A 15958-nucleotide genomic window follows, 5' to 3' on the forward strand; every position below is an offset into this window, starting at 1 on the left:
TGTTCTTAATGGCTTTTTAATACTAATGGGCAGAAAGGTTGATTTTAGACCAGAATAACACTTTCAGGTGCAGTATTGTGAATAATGTGATTTTTTAAAAAAAAATTAATGCATGCCTGTTTCTCCACCTCTTGTCTGGGTAATATATGTTTACTTCTGGATAAGTCACAGGAGGAAATGGAAGGAAAAATAGAAGCACGACAGGAAAACAAAGGTAATTCTGTGGCATTACCTTCACATTCTGTGGCATTATTCTTCACAGGGAATAATCAATCCCAACTTAGCGCCTACTCACAAGGACCTGCTGGGAACAAGCCTATTTCTGGCCTCCTGAAATAGCATGGCATTTGGCCTAAAAAGAAGCAGAAATTGATGAATTCCACAAAATATTAACACTGTGTGTTTTTGCCTGCCTGGCATTCTTTTCTTCTTCATTTGGAAACAAATGTCCAACTTCTCTTTAGGAAGCTGGTCCTTTTACCCTTTTGCCTTCAATTCATAGGGTTCATTTGGGGCTGGTGGTACCCTACATGCCACCCCGCAACAACAGGACGTTTGCTGACACTGTGGAGAGAGGCAGTTTATCCTCCTGAGAGCAAAGGTGTTAAAGACCTGCTCGGGGCCAGGTTTGCAGACAGCCTGCCCAAGAATGCAGCTAACACAGAGGAGATAGAGATTCTTTAAAACATAATCTGAACACTGGGACTCAGCCATGCTTGAAGCTAGGAATACCCTTGGACTTATTGGTTACCTGAGCCAAAAAGGTCCCCTAAGCCAGTTTGAGAATCTATCCCTTGCAATTAAAAGAGTTCTGAAGAACACAATAGTTAGCTCTGATGGTGAGAGTTTGAAGAGAGATTTTCTTCTTTTTCCGTTTTGTTTGAAATTTTTATAATAAACATACCATTTTTTCTAAAACAGAAACAATATTAAAACAAAACAGGACAGCAGTATTTGGGGCATCACCCTATACAGAGAATTAGTTCTGCAATCTGTGGATCTTTTAGATAAAGGCAAAATTATAGAAAGAATGCTAAAGCCATCTTGCTTATCCTAATATTTTGGACAAGAGAACCTGTTCCATGTTGAAAGCTCATCAGAGAGGGAGTCTCTATAATCTCCTTCAGCCAACCATAATTTCCAAAAATTGTAATTTACCATTAGGAAAGTCTTTACTTCTGAACACTCTCGGCTCACGTCTTGTTATTCTTTTCTCGGTCCAGAGGCACAAGTGTTCATCCAGCCATATTTCCACTGGGGCCCTTCCCCGCCTTTATCTCCTTGGCCCTTAAAAAACAAGCTACCACATGACACATCAGAAAGAAGGGGTCAGGCCCTTATATTGTGCATAGAAAGAAGTAAGAACAAGGCGAGCTGCTTTTAGATTTTAAAACAACAACTTCCCTACTTGAGCCTTCCTGAATGGTGAAGTCCTTTTCCTGCCAGCTGGAGCTGACCGAGGGAACTTTATTCCTATCCAAACAGTGGCATGGTTCCAGGTTATAAACAGACTGTTCCCGCCACTGATCCTAGACCAATGTCTAATCTCAGGGTGGCAGATTTCTGGACACTTCCACCTTCTGTGACTGTCTTCTGGTATGGCCCTACGATCCCAGACATCTGTCTAAATATTTCTAAGGTACCTGTCACTGTCATCTCAAAGCACCCTAAACACCACGTGCATTTCTACCTTCTGAATCATCAAAAAGAGACTAAAGAGTGTTCAGTATAGTGTTTGCATTTAGTGTTGAGTCAGCAGTTATCCTCCCATTTCTCTGAATCACATCTTTGGATATTTCTGAAACCTCTGAAAGAAGCATCTGAAGCGATCTGTAGATGGTTCAGATGTATGGGGAAAAGAAGGTGGGTCATGCTCAGTGGGGAGGTACACAATCTGGACAAAAACAGCTATGTCTCGGAAGTGAGGGCCCAGGTTAGTGGTTATAGGCATTGGTTATAGGTTTCACTGAGAAATGAAATGAGATACTAAAGCAGATCTAGGACAAGTAAAAATCTTTACCTATGGCCTAAAGCAGCAACAACATTTTTAAAAACATGACTTATGCAGGGGAGCATTCTATAGCTTCTTAATATAGACAGGTCGTGTGGTATCGTGGAAAGAGATGAGGCTGGGAATCAAAACACTTGGGTTTGATCAAAGACACTCTTTTGGAAGGGGATAATAATTATAAAACCTGAACATTAATTTCTGCATTTGGAAAACAAGGGAAATAATGCCTGCTCTCGTACATTACAAGGTTATAATAGAAAATTTTTGCGAAGTCAAATTATTATCAGTGTACATTAATGTTAGTAGTAGATGTAGTAATGGCATCACTTTGGTGGATATTTATTGCTTTTTGGGGCATCTCACATACATTCTCCCTTTTTTTTGTAACAGTGCCCCAATTTACTTTGGGGAATTAATTCTTCTGTGTATCTTGATGGACTAGCCACCAAGAGCCTCTAATCTCCTAATGCTAAGCAGTGGACACCTACCCAACTGGACCAGCTGGACTCTCTCTCCTGAGACTGATTCTTGAGTGAGGAAATGCAAGATCAGAAAAAAAGAGATGAGTTGATTTTTTTAATGTCCATGGAGCCCTAAACACGTTGTCTATTAATTCTTGCTACATAGACCCTGGAGCGTCTCTGGCGGGGCAGGAATGGTGCTGTGTTCATCAAAACATTTTTACTTTCTTCCTGGACACAAACAAAATAACAGGAGAAGTAACCCATGTCACTGACAGAACTGACCCCTAAAAAGTCCCCCATGAATGACCTTCCTTACTTTTTCTTTCTGTGCAGCCGGGAGCAAAGTTCTCCAATACAGCAAACTAAAACAATGGAGAAGCCTAGACCCCTACGCCATACTTGGAAGGGAGCTGCCCAGGTAAAAGCCTCCTAACCCACATCTGACTATGACAAGATGATGTAATGAACTTCTATGGTGGCAAGTCACTGAGATTCGGGGGTTGTTTTTACAGAAGCTAGTAAGTGTTACCCTAATATATTATCCTTTTTGGAGACTGATTTTCCAGCCTTTCTTTCAATTTTGATATCCTTCCAATGAATTCCTTTCCTGCCTAGGTTAGCCAAAGTCTACTTCTGTTGCTTTCAACCATAGTCCCAGATGGTTCTGTCACTAGTAAAAATTAAAATACCCAGATAAAGAATCATGACCGATGAGATTAAACCATGTTATATATCACTTGAGACTGTAGACATTTATTATATAAATACTTCATAAGTCAACAAATATATACTCAGCACTGATTAACATTTAAGGGTCACAAAGTAAATACTGGTTACAGATTCTGCCCATTTATCATTTTAAAAAAACATTCATTCAAGCTTCTTTATTCTAGACACTCTGCTAAGCATTGCAGATAGAAAGGTGAATGAGAACTGGTTCTTGTCTCTGAAGAGCTCATGTTCTAGGGCTATTGAGAAGCGTCCGATGTCGTAGGGGAAATCAAGACAAATATACATGCAGTACCCGTGTGGCCACTCACATGAAGTCAGACTAGAATATAAGACTGATAAGGTTCTGTCCTTGACCCTTTCCATTTTATATAATCTTCTTGAGTGACTCATCTAGCCTTTCATGGTTGTGACTATCATTCATGACTCTCAAATCTATTATCTCTAATCCTAGTTTCTCCACTGAGTTCCAGACCTGTATTTCTAATTGTCAGCAAGACATCTACACCTTGGTGTCCCACAGGCCTCTCAAATTCCACATGTTTTCTACATCTGTGACTATTTCTGTTTTGTAAATAAGTTCATTTATACCATTTTTTTTTTTTTTAAACCAAACTCATTCTCCTGCCTCTCCAACCTGCTTTCCATACTGTGGCCTCTCTCTCGGTTGACGGAACAGTTGGCTACCCAGCTAGCTAGAAACCATGGTGTCCTTTTGACTCATCCCTCTGTCTCATTTTTTTTAATGCATTAGTCACCAAGATCCATCAAGATCAATTCCATCTTAGAAATGTTTCTGTGTTGTTTGTTCTCAATTCATTACTCTGCTTCAGAATCTCATACCCTTTCACCCGTGCTGCTGTACCTCCCCATAACCCATCCCTCTGTTCTAGCACTCCTCTCTAAGGCATTGTCCACCCTGCTGCTAATTATTGTTTTGACCCTGAGATCTAATTTCATTCCTCTGTCCTGATCATCCTTGAAGAAGAGCTCAAGTTTCAGCTCCTTCAAGCCTCCATCAATAGTTTACCCTCGGGCTTCCCTGGTGGCGCAGTGGTTGAGAGTCCGCCTGCCGATGCAGCGGACACGAGTTCGTGCCCCGGTCCGGGAAGATCCCACATGCCGCAGAGCGGCTGGGCCCGTGAGCCATGGCCGCTGAGCCTGTGCGTCCGGAGCCTGTGCTCCGCAACGGGAGAGGCCACAACAGTGAGAGGCCCGCATACCGGGAAAAAAAAAAAAAAATAGTTTATCCTCATTCTTGTGGAATTAGTCCTTTTAACCCTGACCTACTGCAAAAGACCACAGTTTATTCCTGCTGGCTTCCTTGTGAGTGAGCACCACCCTGTATGTTCTTGTAACCAACCTGTAACTCTTTTATCTCTGTCATGAGGACCGAATTACTGGGAGGTCATTTTCTCATTTATCAAGGTAGGCACATCACTCACATTCATCTACTTTTTAAACCAAGAATTTTCAAATTGAAATAAAACTCAAAAATAACTGAGTTGAACACCTTTTCCTATACATAAATGCCTGATATAATAACTCATAAAAAATCTTCCACCTTCTTAAGGATATAGAAATTACTACTCCTAAGAACACTGATTGTATCTTTAGATGTCTCTCTGATTGTTAACAGTTCTTTCTTTATTCTGAGATGGACTCACTCCCTTTGTAACTTCCTAGCCACACAGACAGAGTAGGTTTCCAATCTCTCTTCTATACAATTTCACTTCAGATATCTGGAGATATCCCATGTTCCCTTTCCCAAGTCCTCTTTCACTAGACCAAAACCCTCCCAATTCCTCCTACCATTCCTCATATTAAGTTCAGTGGCTTATGGAGGTTGTAATTAGCAAACTGTGGACTCCGTTATCTTCCCACTGAGGTCTTAATCTCCTTGAGGATGACTTCAGAAATCAGGTTGCTCTCCCAGTCTCACGTAAAAAGAATACCTAACAAATGGGCCTGCAGGATATAACCACCAAATAATTAGCATTTTTTAAACTGTGAGGGTACTTTGAAAAATTCCATAAAGGGGTGTCAAGACCAAGAAGACTCAGAATGTTGCATTTGGAAGTAAATACAGTACTTCCTGCACCCAGAAAATTCTCATAGATTTCAAACTAACCCCTTTAATTAACTAACACAACTAGCATGGCAAATTTACCATGCTTTGAACATTTCTAATTATTTAGAATAAATTTCTAATTAATGTGGAATATAGCAGAATTACGTGTTTCTCCTCCCCAAGAACCCTAGTATGTATCTGTTTATCTCACAGATATGCTGCTTCTACTGTGATGAGCTGATTTGCAGCATCCCCACTTTCCCTTTATGGTTCTTTTTAGGGTAACACTGATTTCTGTTCTTATCTTTTCTTCCATCATTGTTGACCATTTTCATCTGAGTCTTCCTTTCACCCACCCTGTGGTGCTGAGGACAGCATCTTTGCCCAAGTTGCTTTGTATGTTTTGATCCAGAGCAATGCCCTTCATACACTTCAGCACATCCTCAGACGACAAGGCTTTCACTCTATTTATTTCCCCACATTTGCAGATCTGGGACCAAATTATTTAAAGTGGCTTTTACCTGGCCTCCTTTTCCTGCACAGGCAATTACTTTGCTGCAAATGGTTGCACTGGCCAAATAACTGTGTTCACAATTAGCTAATTGCAGGCTCAATGAGCCACTTGTTCCTTCAAACTTAGCCATTAGAGTTGTGTTATTAGGCAGAAATTTATCTTTTTATTCCCTACAGAGTCACAGCAGATCCCGAATCTGATTGCCCTGTAGTCTTCTACAATGTCAATATAAACCTTTTACATTTTTATTTCCTTTGGAATATATGTCGTATTTCCCATTCTTTTACAGATCACAGCAGTTAAGCTTCATATACTGGACTCATGTATTTGAGTAAACATGTATTTGAAATTAATCTAACTGTCTAAAAAGGGCTAATTTTTATTAATTAAAGGGTTAATCATTAATAAATAATTATTACCTTAATCCATTTTGTAAACTATAAAATTAAGGCAAGCAGTACAGTTGATTTGTCAAAGTCATGATAGAGTAAAACTAAAAATCTTAAGCAAATTCCATTTTCTCCTGGGGCACTGTGTTTCCCACAGAGGGTAAAAATTAACCTTCAACCTCATTTGCTTCTAAAAGAAAGCACCTTAAATATTCCCCCCAAATTGTTAAGACCTGGTTTCTTGGAAGCTACAAAAAAATGTAAAATGGCTTCAAGGATTTACCTTTTATCCTACAATTAATGTTGTTCCTTTTCTTAATTTCTGTATGTTTTATTCTAAGTTTTTTGTCCAGCCAACATTTATAGAGCACGAAATATGTGCTCAATTTTCAGTTTCATACAAGGAGGTCATCTCCCACTGATATTCCTCCAATCCACAAAAGAGAAAAGTACCCAAAAGTAATGAGTTTTCATTTATGAAGAAATTAATATTAATAAGGATTAGATTATAGTTGCTTTGCGAATAACTTGGACACTTTTAGGTTTCAAGAAATTTGCCTTCCAATTAAACACTATTACGTCTCCCCCATAGCTCTTTTCACTGAGCACCTTTTATTATTAAAAGTTTACAGCCATCTTTCCTTAGGATTGTCTTAAGTGGAGATAATTGAATGGGAAAAGATTCCTTTGTCTCAGGAGAGCCTAGCACACCAGCGAATTCTTATCTCTCAGCTGCCTCTACCCTGCTTCAAAGGCCTCTGGCATTTTTCTCAATCATTAGCATATGTAAAGAATAAGAGCAGAGAGAAATCAGGGTTAAAGGTGCAAGTGGAAAGGAGGGGAAAAAACTAAGAAAGCAGAAGAAACATTCAGGAAAATGGTAAAATGTGGGCCATAGACACCAAGAAACAAAATATAATAAATACAACTACTGCTCATAAAGAACATATTCTAAAACTGGTTTGTCTGTGCACCAAAGGTAAAGCCTGTACGTGCAACCTGCTAACACATGCAGGGAGGAGAAGCGAGAAGAGGGAACAGTGCAAGCAGTCTAAGATGAAAATGTTACTGAGGGTTGTCACTTACCCAACACCAGCAGTTCCACCGAGTCCTCGTTCTTGCCCTCCAGGTCATCAGGGGTGGTGATGATACAGTAATAGAGTCCGCTGTCTCCCCACATGAGTTTTCCAATTTGAAGATCTGCATCTGTTATCACAAAGAGAAGGACCGGGTCCTAAACTCTGTCCTCTGAAGAAAAACACTAAACAATGGGGGGGGGGGGCAGCCCTTCTGGGTGTCTGTACTGTTATATTTCTTTACCCGGATGGTGTTTGACGAGATGTTTGCTTTATTTAAAACAAACAACGAAACAGTAATAAAAGCTAGCATCCCTAAGGGGTGAGAATTAGAGCGCCCCCAGAAACTGGTTTAGTTCCAGTCTGGTTTCTGGAATAGAAGACTGCTTTCAACCAGGTCTGCAGAGGCCCTTGAAAGCCAAGTAAATTCCAGAATTAACCTGGACTCCTGGAAATGAGCTGGGTTCACAGGAGTTCTTCAAAATTTGGAACTTTTCCTTGCCCAAAGCTGTAGGGGGCAGGAAAAAGGGTGGAACTGATGTAAAACTACCTGAGGCTTGGGCCATGGCATCTACCTGGCTCTGAAACTTGTACACATACATCCCATCTCCCAGCAGAGGAACTTCTTAGGGAAGTCTGCTTTCTGAGTTAAGGAAAGGGCAATAAAGGCTGGTGTCAAGGTGTGAGGTATTTGACTGAGAAAGCTTTCACTAGAACCCATTTCAATTCAGTTCTGATAATAAATTCCTCAGGCTGGAGGTCAGGCTCATGAAAGACTATTTCCAAAGCTCATCTCTGTCTTCTCTTGATATTACAAGCCTCCATCCTTCCTCTCCACGCCATCCCATTAAAGCAATTTGCTAGGTTTCTTGATACTCCCATCCCCCATAAAATCAAAGTCTTGAGGGATTGAAAGGGCGCAAGGCTGACATCCTCTTGTATCTGGGAAGAATGGAACCAATCTTCCCTAGATTCAAAACAGAGACATTATTACCATGAACAATTGTGATCTCTCTGCCCCTGTAGAAATCTCCCAGGGTCACGGTTGAGCCCTGTTTGGAAGCTACCACTCGAACAGTCCTCCTACTGTCTAAACAATCCAAGTAGGGGTCCCATTCCAGGTTTCTTTTGCTGAGAGATTGGGCCCGGGGAGAAGACATGCCCAAGGATTCCCCCATGCGATCCTGGCAGTAAGACTTGAATTTCCACTGCACGACTGCAGGCTGATGGGAAGACGTGGAGAAGTGGCAGCGAAGCACAGTGGGCTGGAAGAGCATGGCCACCTTCTTCTTGTCGGGCACTGTGACCTGAAGGCCTCCAGCTATGGCTGCAAAATAGAATGAACATGTCCAAATGGTATCAGTGTCCTGGACCTCACCTCACATATCATAGGTGTGCCTTTCCACCTTACCTCCCTAACCTGTCTCTCCCCTTGTTTTCTCCATCACAATGAAGAGCATCAATATCTACCTGGTTGCCTTGTCCAGAAACCTGCCTTCACTCCCAGTGTCCAACTGGTCACAAAGTCGTGTCAACTTGACCTCTTAACATCTTTAATATTTCCTTCCCCTTCTTTAACCCCACTACCATTACTTGTGTGTACGCTCTCCTCATTTCTTGCTGATAATTTTGCAATAATCTCTCGTCTGGTCTCCCTGCAGGCAGTTGCCCACATGCAGTCCATTCTCCTTGCTATAAGTTCAGGTTATCTTTCTAAATCTGACTGTTATGGCTCTCCTTCTTAAAACCCTTCACTCATCCTCCATGGCCTTCAGGATAAAACCCAAAGTTCTTGGCAAGGCATTTAAGGTGCCCCATCAACTATTCCTCCTCTGCCTCACATCTCGCAGCACCTCCATTTGAGCACCAACCTCCGATGATACCAAACTAACGGTTCCCCCAAGTGGGACGTGGTATATCACACCTCTAGATCTTGGCATGTGATATTTCTTGTTTATGGAATGCTTTTTCCTCACTTCTCTTCCTGAGAAACTCTTTTCCATCTGTCAAAACCAACTCAAAGGCTTCTTGTCAAGTCTTCTGTGACCAGTCAATCCATTTGTCACTTCCTCCTTTGTGCCATCAGTATCCCCAGCATTCTCCTCTAGACATTTACTATAATAATTTTGTAATAATTTTGTACTTATTTTCATGCCTCCATCAGACTTGTCGGGTCAGGTAAGGAATGTGTCTTATCTTGCTGTCCTGGGTGAAACCCATAGATACTCAACAGCTATTTGATAAATGAGGACAGTGAAGCCAGGACATATGACTTCAGGAGGAAGTGACTTCCCCTCCAGCTGGTGACCCAGCAAACAAGACAGAGATTAAGGGGAAAAGAAGGCTTTGAGAGGAATGGAGAATTTTGGATCAAAAGCAGTAGACTAAGTTCAAAAGCTTTGAAGGGTAATCCAAAAAAGGGTTGGGGGAGACTAGAAAGTAGATGAGAAGTTTAAGTGTTTAAAAAGATCAGTTTGAGGTTTGGTCCAAGAAAGAGAGGGAAATTTCAGTGAATGAAAGCCCAGGGGAGTGTTTGAGAGGCAAAGGGCTTCTATGAACTCAATGGTAAGATCTAGAAATTCCAGGCAAAGAGAACATAACTTCTTCAGGTGAATGGGAGAGTTAAGAGTTTCTAGCTTGATCTGAGGTTAGAAGCAGAAGTAGAATCACGATGAGAGGCAGAAAAATGGAATATGAATAGAAAGACATGATAAAGAGGTTCAGAGTTGAATCCAGGAGCCTGCCAAGCCAGCTTCAGGTAGCTTGAGGCAAAGAGTTTCACCCTAGAATTGCAGGTGGACTTGAGACATACAAGAAAGGGCTCGTTTCCAGGGGAAGCCTACTGTTCTTCACTATTGCCCATGGTCCCAATGACATCCCACAAAGCAAACTCACTCTCACAGCTCAAACATGCACTTATTCATGAAACCGTCTTTATAGAAGCTCTCTTAACAGGGCAAGATACCATATTTGTACCTACTTCTGAGTTCCAGACCAGTGCCTCTCTTCCATGAAAGCACTGTGAAAACTAGGTTCTAATTCCTGTTAGGAAGAAAAGGTTTCTGCATTCTATGGAATTGGGAAGAGAATGCAACAGAATATTTGAGATTTAGTGTTTCGAACCTAAGTGCTCGATAGCTACTATGGAATAAATGAAGGAATGGGTGAGCAAATGAATGACTATTAACATGGGAATTTCTAGGACTTTGCAGAGAAAACGGGTTAAATGACTTATAAACAGCATAGTATAGTAAGAGAGCATTGGCATCAAAAGATAGGGCTTTGAATCTCATCTGGCCATTGTACTAATGGTGAGACCTTAATGAAGCCTCTTAAGCAATACTCACCTATAAAATGACCCACATATTCCTTACTCAACAGTTGTTAACAAACCTTCTCTCTCTCTCTGGGCGCCTGCAGAGAGTGAACTCTGTAACAGAGAACCTTGACCATGACCAGTAGAGGGGAGATCTCAAATGCAAATCCTACCTCACCTTTCCTGCCTTTTGCCTCACCTCCCATTCTAAGGCTCCTGAATCTCGATGAACATCCACCACTAATAGGTTTGATTACAGCCAAATTATGTAGATCAGCCCCACTGAGGGGCAAATAATTCCTAGAAAAGAATCCCAGCTCAGAAAAGAACCCTAGTTCCCAGGCTCCACTGCTTCCCTTCACCACCTCCAAATGTTGGTGTGGCTGATTCCACTCTTTCCAACTCACACACCTGGATGAGGAAAAGGCTTTTTTTTTTTTTTTTAACAGTTTCTCCTTAAATTCTATTGCATTAATTTTTAACCTTGTAGTTCTTCTTCAAAACCTTATTCACGCTCCAGTTTTCCAGGTAACAAAATGGGACAGAGAGTTGAAGTGTCTTCAGTTAGCAGTGGTTGAGACTGGATAACCAATCACAGGCATTGTTCCCAGCACAATGCTCGGTAGTTGACCAACCACCTTTCTTCTCTGCTACCTGTTCAGGCTCTTCTTGGGAAATCACATTTCCTTAGCACTCCAAGATAAATGAAACCAGCAAAGGAGGCAGGTGCAGACAAAAGTGTTGGGGGGGAGGGTTGTTTTTGGTTTTTTTGAGAGAGTTAAGTATGGGGTTTTCTTCATTAGATGATTACTAAGAATAACCTCCTCCTCAGCTCTGTTCTCTGTTAATGGATTAGCTACTTGACCAAGCCATTCAGCTCCCTTAATTATTATTTTTTAAAATTGTGCACTCCCTTAATTATTAATAGAGGTTAGTCAATTCACAGCTTCTATGACACACACATAAGTTCATGTTCCAAAGAATAAAGAATATGTTTTCAGAAACATCTGCCTCTTTACGGCATGATAATTAAAGGCATGGATTTTAGAGTGAGTCCTAAGTCAGAATCCAAGCCCTACCACTTCCTAGCTGCATGACATAAGGCAAATTACTTAAGTCTTAGGACTTTCAGTTTCCTTACTGGTAAAACCAGAATAATAGTAACTATCTTATGGAGCTGTTTGAGGGTTAAATAAGATTTTATCCTGGGCTTCCCTGGTGGCGCAGTGGTTGGGAGTCCACCTGCCGATGAAGGGGGCGCGGGTTCGTGCCCCGGTCCGGGAAGATCCCACATGCCGCTGAGCCTGCGCGTCCAGAGCCTGTGCTCCGCAACGGGAGAGGCCACGTACCACAAAAAAAAAAAAAAAAAAAAAAAAAAAGATTTTGTCCTAAGCACTTAGGATAACACTGGTATACAGTAAGCACTCAATAAATGTAGCTGTTGCTGCTCCTGGAAGCTGGAAACCGAGGGTACCCTGAGTGTGTGTACACATACACAGAGATGTATACATATGCAGGTATAATGGAAACCTTGGGAATCTAAGCTAAGGATAGATCTGGATAGCTGGAGAGGACGGATCTAGGAATTTCAAGGAAATGTCAGTTTATTGGATCTTTGAGGACCATAAAAGTGAAGAGTTAGAGAGAAAGCTGAAGATGCCAATCCCTGTGTTAGCTCTAGAAGCATCAAAATGTAGGATGAATGCCACGCAGGTCCCAAGCCTGCCCAGGCCAAACCTATTAGGAACCCCATTCCCACTGGAGGGTAAGGTCTAGAATGCTCTTCTGGCCCTAACCCTGGGTTCTGGGCGAGGGCAGGTGTTTCTACACCCACTGAGCCACATGTCTTTCCCTCAGCCCGTGTTTATGTGAGACTGTGTTTCCACCTGATTTGCAATCCACTGGTACCAAAGCCTTGCCCAGAGTTCCATTCTGCTTGCCTGGGCTCTGATATAAGCCCTTCTCCTGAGGATTAGGTTTTGTTCCCTATATCCTCACACATGACTGATCCATATCTGAAACTGTAACCTTGCTATCCACCCAACTTCAAAAACTACCTCTCATGGGACACCCACTCCTACCCCAGATCGGGCCCTTCAGAGATAGTAGCTAATTTGGATGAGGACCAAGATTGACAGTTCCCCAGGGACACTGAGATTTGGCCTGGGAACACCCTCCCTCTGACTCCAATTCCCAACAGATCTGCCCTGGGGCTAGGTTAGTATCCTGAACTTGGGTCCCACCTCTTATAGATGTTTTTTTGTTTTTCTATGTTACCACCTGTCAGATGCCAAAAACCTAGTACTTCTTATGCTGGAGTCTATACAGGCTAATAAGAATACCTTTGAATGCCAGGTAAATAAATTAAAAATTTTCAGCCTCTTTGTAATGTTCACCTGTGCATTTGATCTAAGAAATCTTATTCTCCCATGGTTCCAACTACCCGTTATGTCTCAGACCCTCAACTCCATGAGACCTCATCTTCATGTTTAACAGATACTTCAAATTAAACATATCTAAACTTTGTTCATCATCTTCTCTTTTCCCACCTCAACTCTTGCTTATAAACCAGTCTTTCTTGTCTCCCTAGCTCTTTTGCCAGTATACTCGCTGTCCTATCATCGTAGATAGAACTCATAGCTTTGATCATCTCCTCTTTGGCTCTAACCATATTCAGTGGCCACTAATTCTAAATCTCTCTCAAATTTGACCCTTCTCTTTTCCCATGGTCACTCCTAGTGGGAATAAATCAAGTTTCTATTCCTTCTACCAGGAAGTGATTATGAAACACTTACTGTATGTTAGAAATTGTATTAAGTGCCATTCATGGAGTATCTTAATAAATTCTCTCCAAAAATCCTGTAAAGTAGGTATTATCATTACACCCAATTTACAGGTGAAGAAACTGATCCTCAGAAACTGTATGTATCTTGCCAAACACCTCAGGGTTAGCAAGTGACAGATTTGAACCCAGGCTGACTGGCCCCAAAGCTCTTACTATCACTTTACACAAGTCCTCATTACATTTTTGGTCTTATAATAGCCTCTTCAGTGGTCTCCCTACTTCCAGCCCAATGTACTCTCCACATTTTTTCTATCTAGAATATTCTTTTTTTTAAAAGACAGATCGAATCATGTCAGGCTATAAGGCCTCCAATGATTTCCCATTCCTTTTAGGATAAAACCCAAATGCCTTGACACGGCATGTAAGGTCTTCTCCATGATTTGGGCCCATGCAAGTTCCAGGCATACTGAGATGTTTTCCATTCTTTGACTATAAATATGTTATTCTCCCATCCTGGGGAAACATCAGGGCATGTAACTGAGGAGTTTCTGGGAGGTAGACTGAAAGAAGCACTGAGTGTGTGTCATGCACACACATGAACAAACACGTGCTGGCACAATGGGAAGGCTGGGACTCTGAGTCCAGGCAGGGGTGACACCATAAGGGACTTGTGTTTTTAAGCTCTTATAAGAACATATACAGGAATATGGAAAGAATCCATGTTTCATCCTACAAAATAAAGCAAGTATCCCAAAAAACTGGAAAGAGTGAAGTAAGTGAAGTATGTCCTATATCATACTATATAGAACACATCTGTAAAAATTAGGATTCCTGACTGAAAGAAGCACCAGAAGACATATTGAAGGTTGAAGATCACAGGTGGTTTTCTACATTTGCAGAGGAGGGAGTCATCATTCTTAGACCACCAGACCATTCCTTCTGTTTTTATTGTTCCCCTGATCCTCAGGAAAACCGCCCTTGGCTATCTAATACAAGTTCATTCAAAAACATGTTTTAAAATACAATGTTACATTCTGGGAACATAGATTTAAAAGACCAGTCTCTGAGCTTGAGAAATTCAATATAAACTTGGTTTCTAACTCTAAGGTCCCTGAGGGCAAGGACCAGGATTGGTTGATTCTGTACCCTCAGTATACAGCAAGCTCTATTTTATGGAATGAATATGTGGAATGAGCAAATGAACAAGTGAATCTGAAGGGCCTTTCTTAGCAGGTGGTCCTCAGTGCTGAGAATGGATTCTGGTCAATAACTAGGAAAGCTGCCTAAAAGTAGAGTGATGAGTGACAGCTCAGAGCATCAGCTCCCATCTCAGCTAGTCACCAGGGGTACCAAGTCACCAGGCCAGGGAGGATCAGCTCCAAGTGCAGACAATGTCTCACTGCATGTGGCAAAATAAGTTCCTGCCCCAATTCTCACGTAAAGAAAAGGATTCTATACATGACGAATTGTGTTCTTGCAAGGATAACAAAAGCAGTATCTACAGAAATGCCGTTCTTATTTTAGTACTTTCATTTTTTTCAAAGCAAGTTCCTTTTCCCCACTAGTTGTAAGCTATTCCTGCCAGCATCTTTGAGAGGCAGATCTATAAGCACAGCCCCATTTTAGAGAAACAAAGATTGCTGCTAAAGATCATGGAAAATTATCATCACCACAGACAGGCATCTTTAGAAATTTTGTATCAAGCTCACCCATCCCTTAACTCTTGAACTCCCAGAAGTGGGATTTGACCTCAGAATTGCCCATTCACCAGCATATCTTGGCTTTCAGACTCCTAAGTTTTTTCTTCATTCAGTATGACAATACACATCTTCCTTTTCCTGCCTTTAAGCTAGATCTTTAAGAAATTCATCTTTTTGTCCTCACGTTTTTAACATACTGTCCCAATTTCCTAGGACATTGTTTTAGGAACAATTAATGGGCAGGTTTTCTAAGTGTAAGAGATGAATAAGGAGTGTCCGAGCATCTCCACTAGGGTTTGGTCCGTGGCGTGTCCATCCCTTAGTAGCAATGTCAGCATGGGAAGCAAAGCATTTTGGGAAATGATGACCCACAGGCTCAATTTTTAAAGACAAAACACAGCTTGAACCTTTTTTCCCCCAGAAGTAGAAACCATTCATCTTCTTGATATAGTTGGGTTAAATAATAAAATAAAAAAGCCTTTACCGGGCTTCCCTGCTGGTGCAGTGGTTGGGAGTCTGCCTGCCGATGCAGGGGATGTGGGTTCGTGCCCCGGTCTGGGAAGATCCCACATGCCGCGGAGCGGCTGGGCCCGTGAACCATGGCCGCTGAGCCTGCGTGGCGTCCGGAGCCTGTGCTCCGCAACGGGAGAGGCCACAACAGTGAGAGGCCCGCGTACCGCAAAAAAAAAAAACAAAAAAAAGCCTTTACCAAGAAGAGTAGACATTTCCTTGCTGTTTGCCTATTCTCTAAGCCTAGTTCTCCAGATTGCCTATTAGTCCTGTAAGTTACTCTATTTCCTTTCAATAAATTTCTTTCCTGCTTAAATTGGACAGAATCAGTTTCTCTTGTTTGCTACCATAGTACCTAATGGCTTGATCCATTTTAGGGTTAGGGTGACCAGA

At 41.6% G+C, this 15958-nt stretch overlaps 2 protein-coding genes across 6 annotated transcripts in view; one reads left to right on the forward strand and one right to left on the reverse strand.

The window, feature by feature from the left end:
* The window catches only part of ILDR2 (immunoglobulin like domain containing receptor 2), a 56304-nt gene that overhangs the window by 31441 nt on the left and 8905 nt on the right, over positions 1 to 15958 (reverse strand). For all 4 annotated transcript variants that reach the window (XM_032614106.1, XM_032614096.1, XM_032614087.1 and 1 more), the window contains exons 2-3: positions 8249 to 8581; positions 7265 to 7384 (exon numbers count right to left, since the gene is read on the reverse strand). In XM_032614106.1, the coding sequence (XP_032469997.1) occupies positions 7265 to 7384; positions 8249 to 8581 (453 nt within the window). The remainder of the gene's footprint in view (positions 1 to 7264; positions 7385 to 8248; positions 8582 to 15958) is intronic.
* Positions 1 to 15958, forward strand: part of MAEL (maelstrom spermatogenic transposon silencer) — a 120995-nt gene that overhangs the window by 28580 nt on the left and 76457 nt on the right. For both annotated transcript variants that reach the window (XM_032614130.1, XM_032614141.1), the window contains exon 2: positions 2809 to 2893. In XM_032614130.1, the coding sequence (XP_032470021.1) occupies positions 2846 to 2893 (48 nt within the window). In that variant the 5' untranslated portion in view covers positions 2809 to 2845. The remainder of the gene's footprint in view (positions 1 to 2808; positions 2894 to 15958) is intronic.

This window comes from Phocoena sinus, chromosome 1, assembly GCF_008692025.1.
Source record: "Phocoena sinus isolate mPhoSin1 chromosome 1, mPhoSin1.pri, whole genome shotgun sequence".
Lineage (NCBI taxonomy): Eukaryota > Metazoa > Chordata > Mammalia > Artiodactyla > Phocoenidae > Phocoena > Phocoena sinus.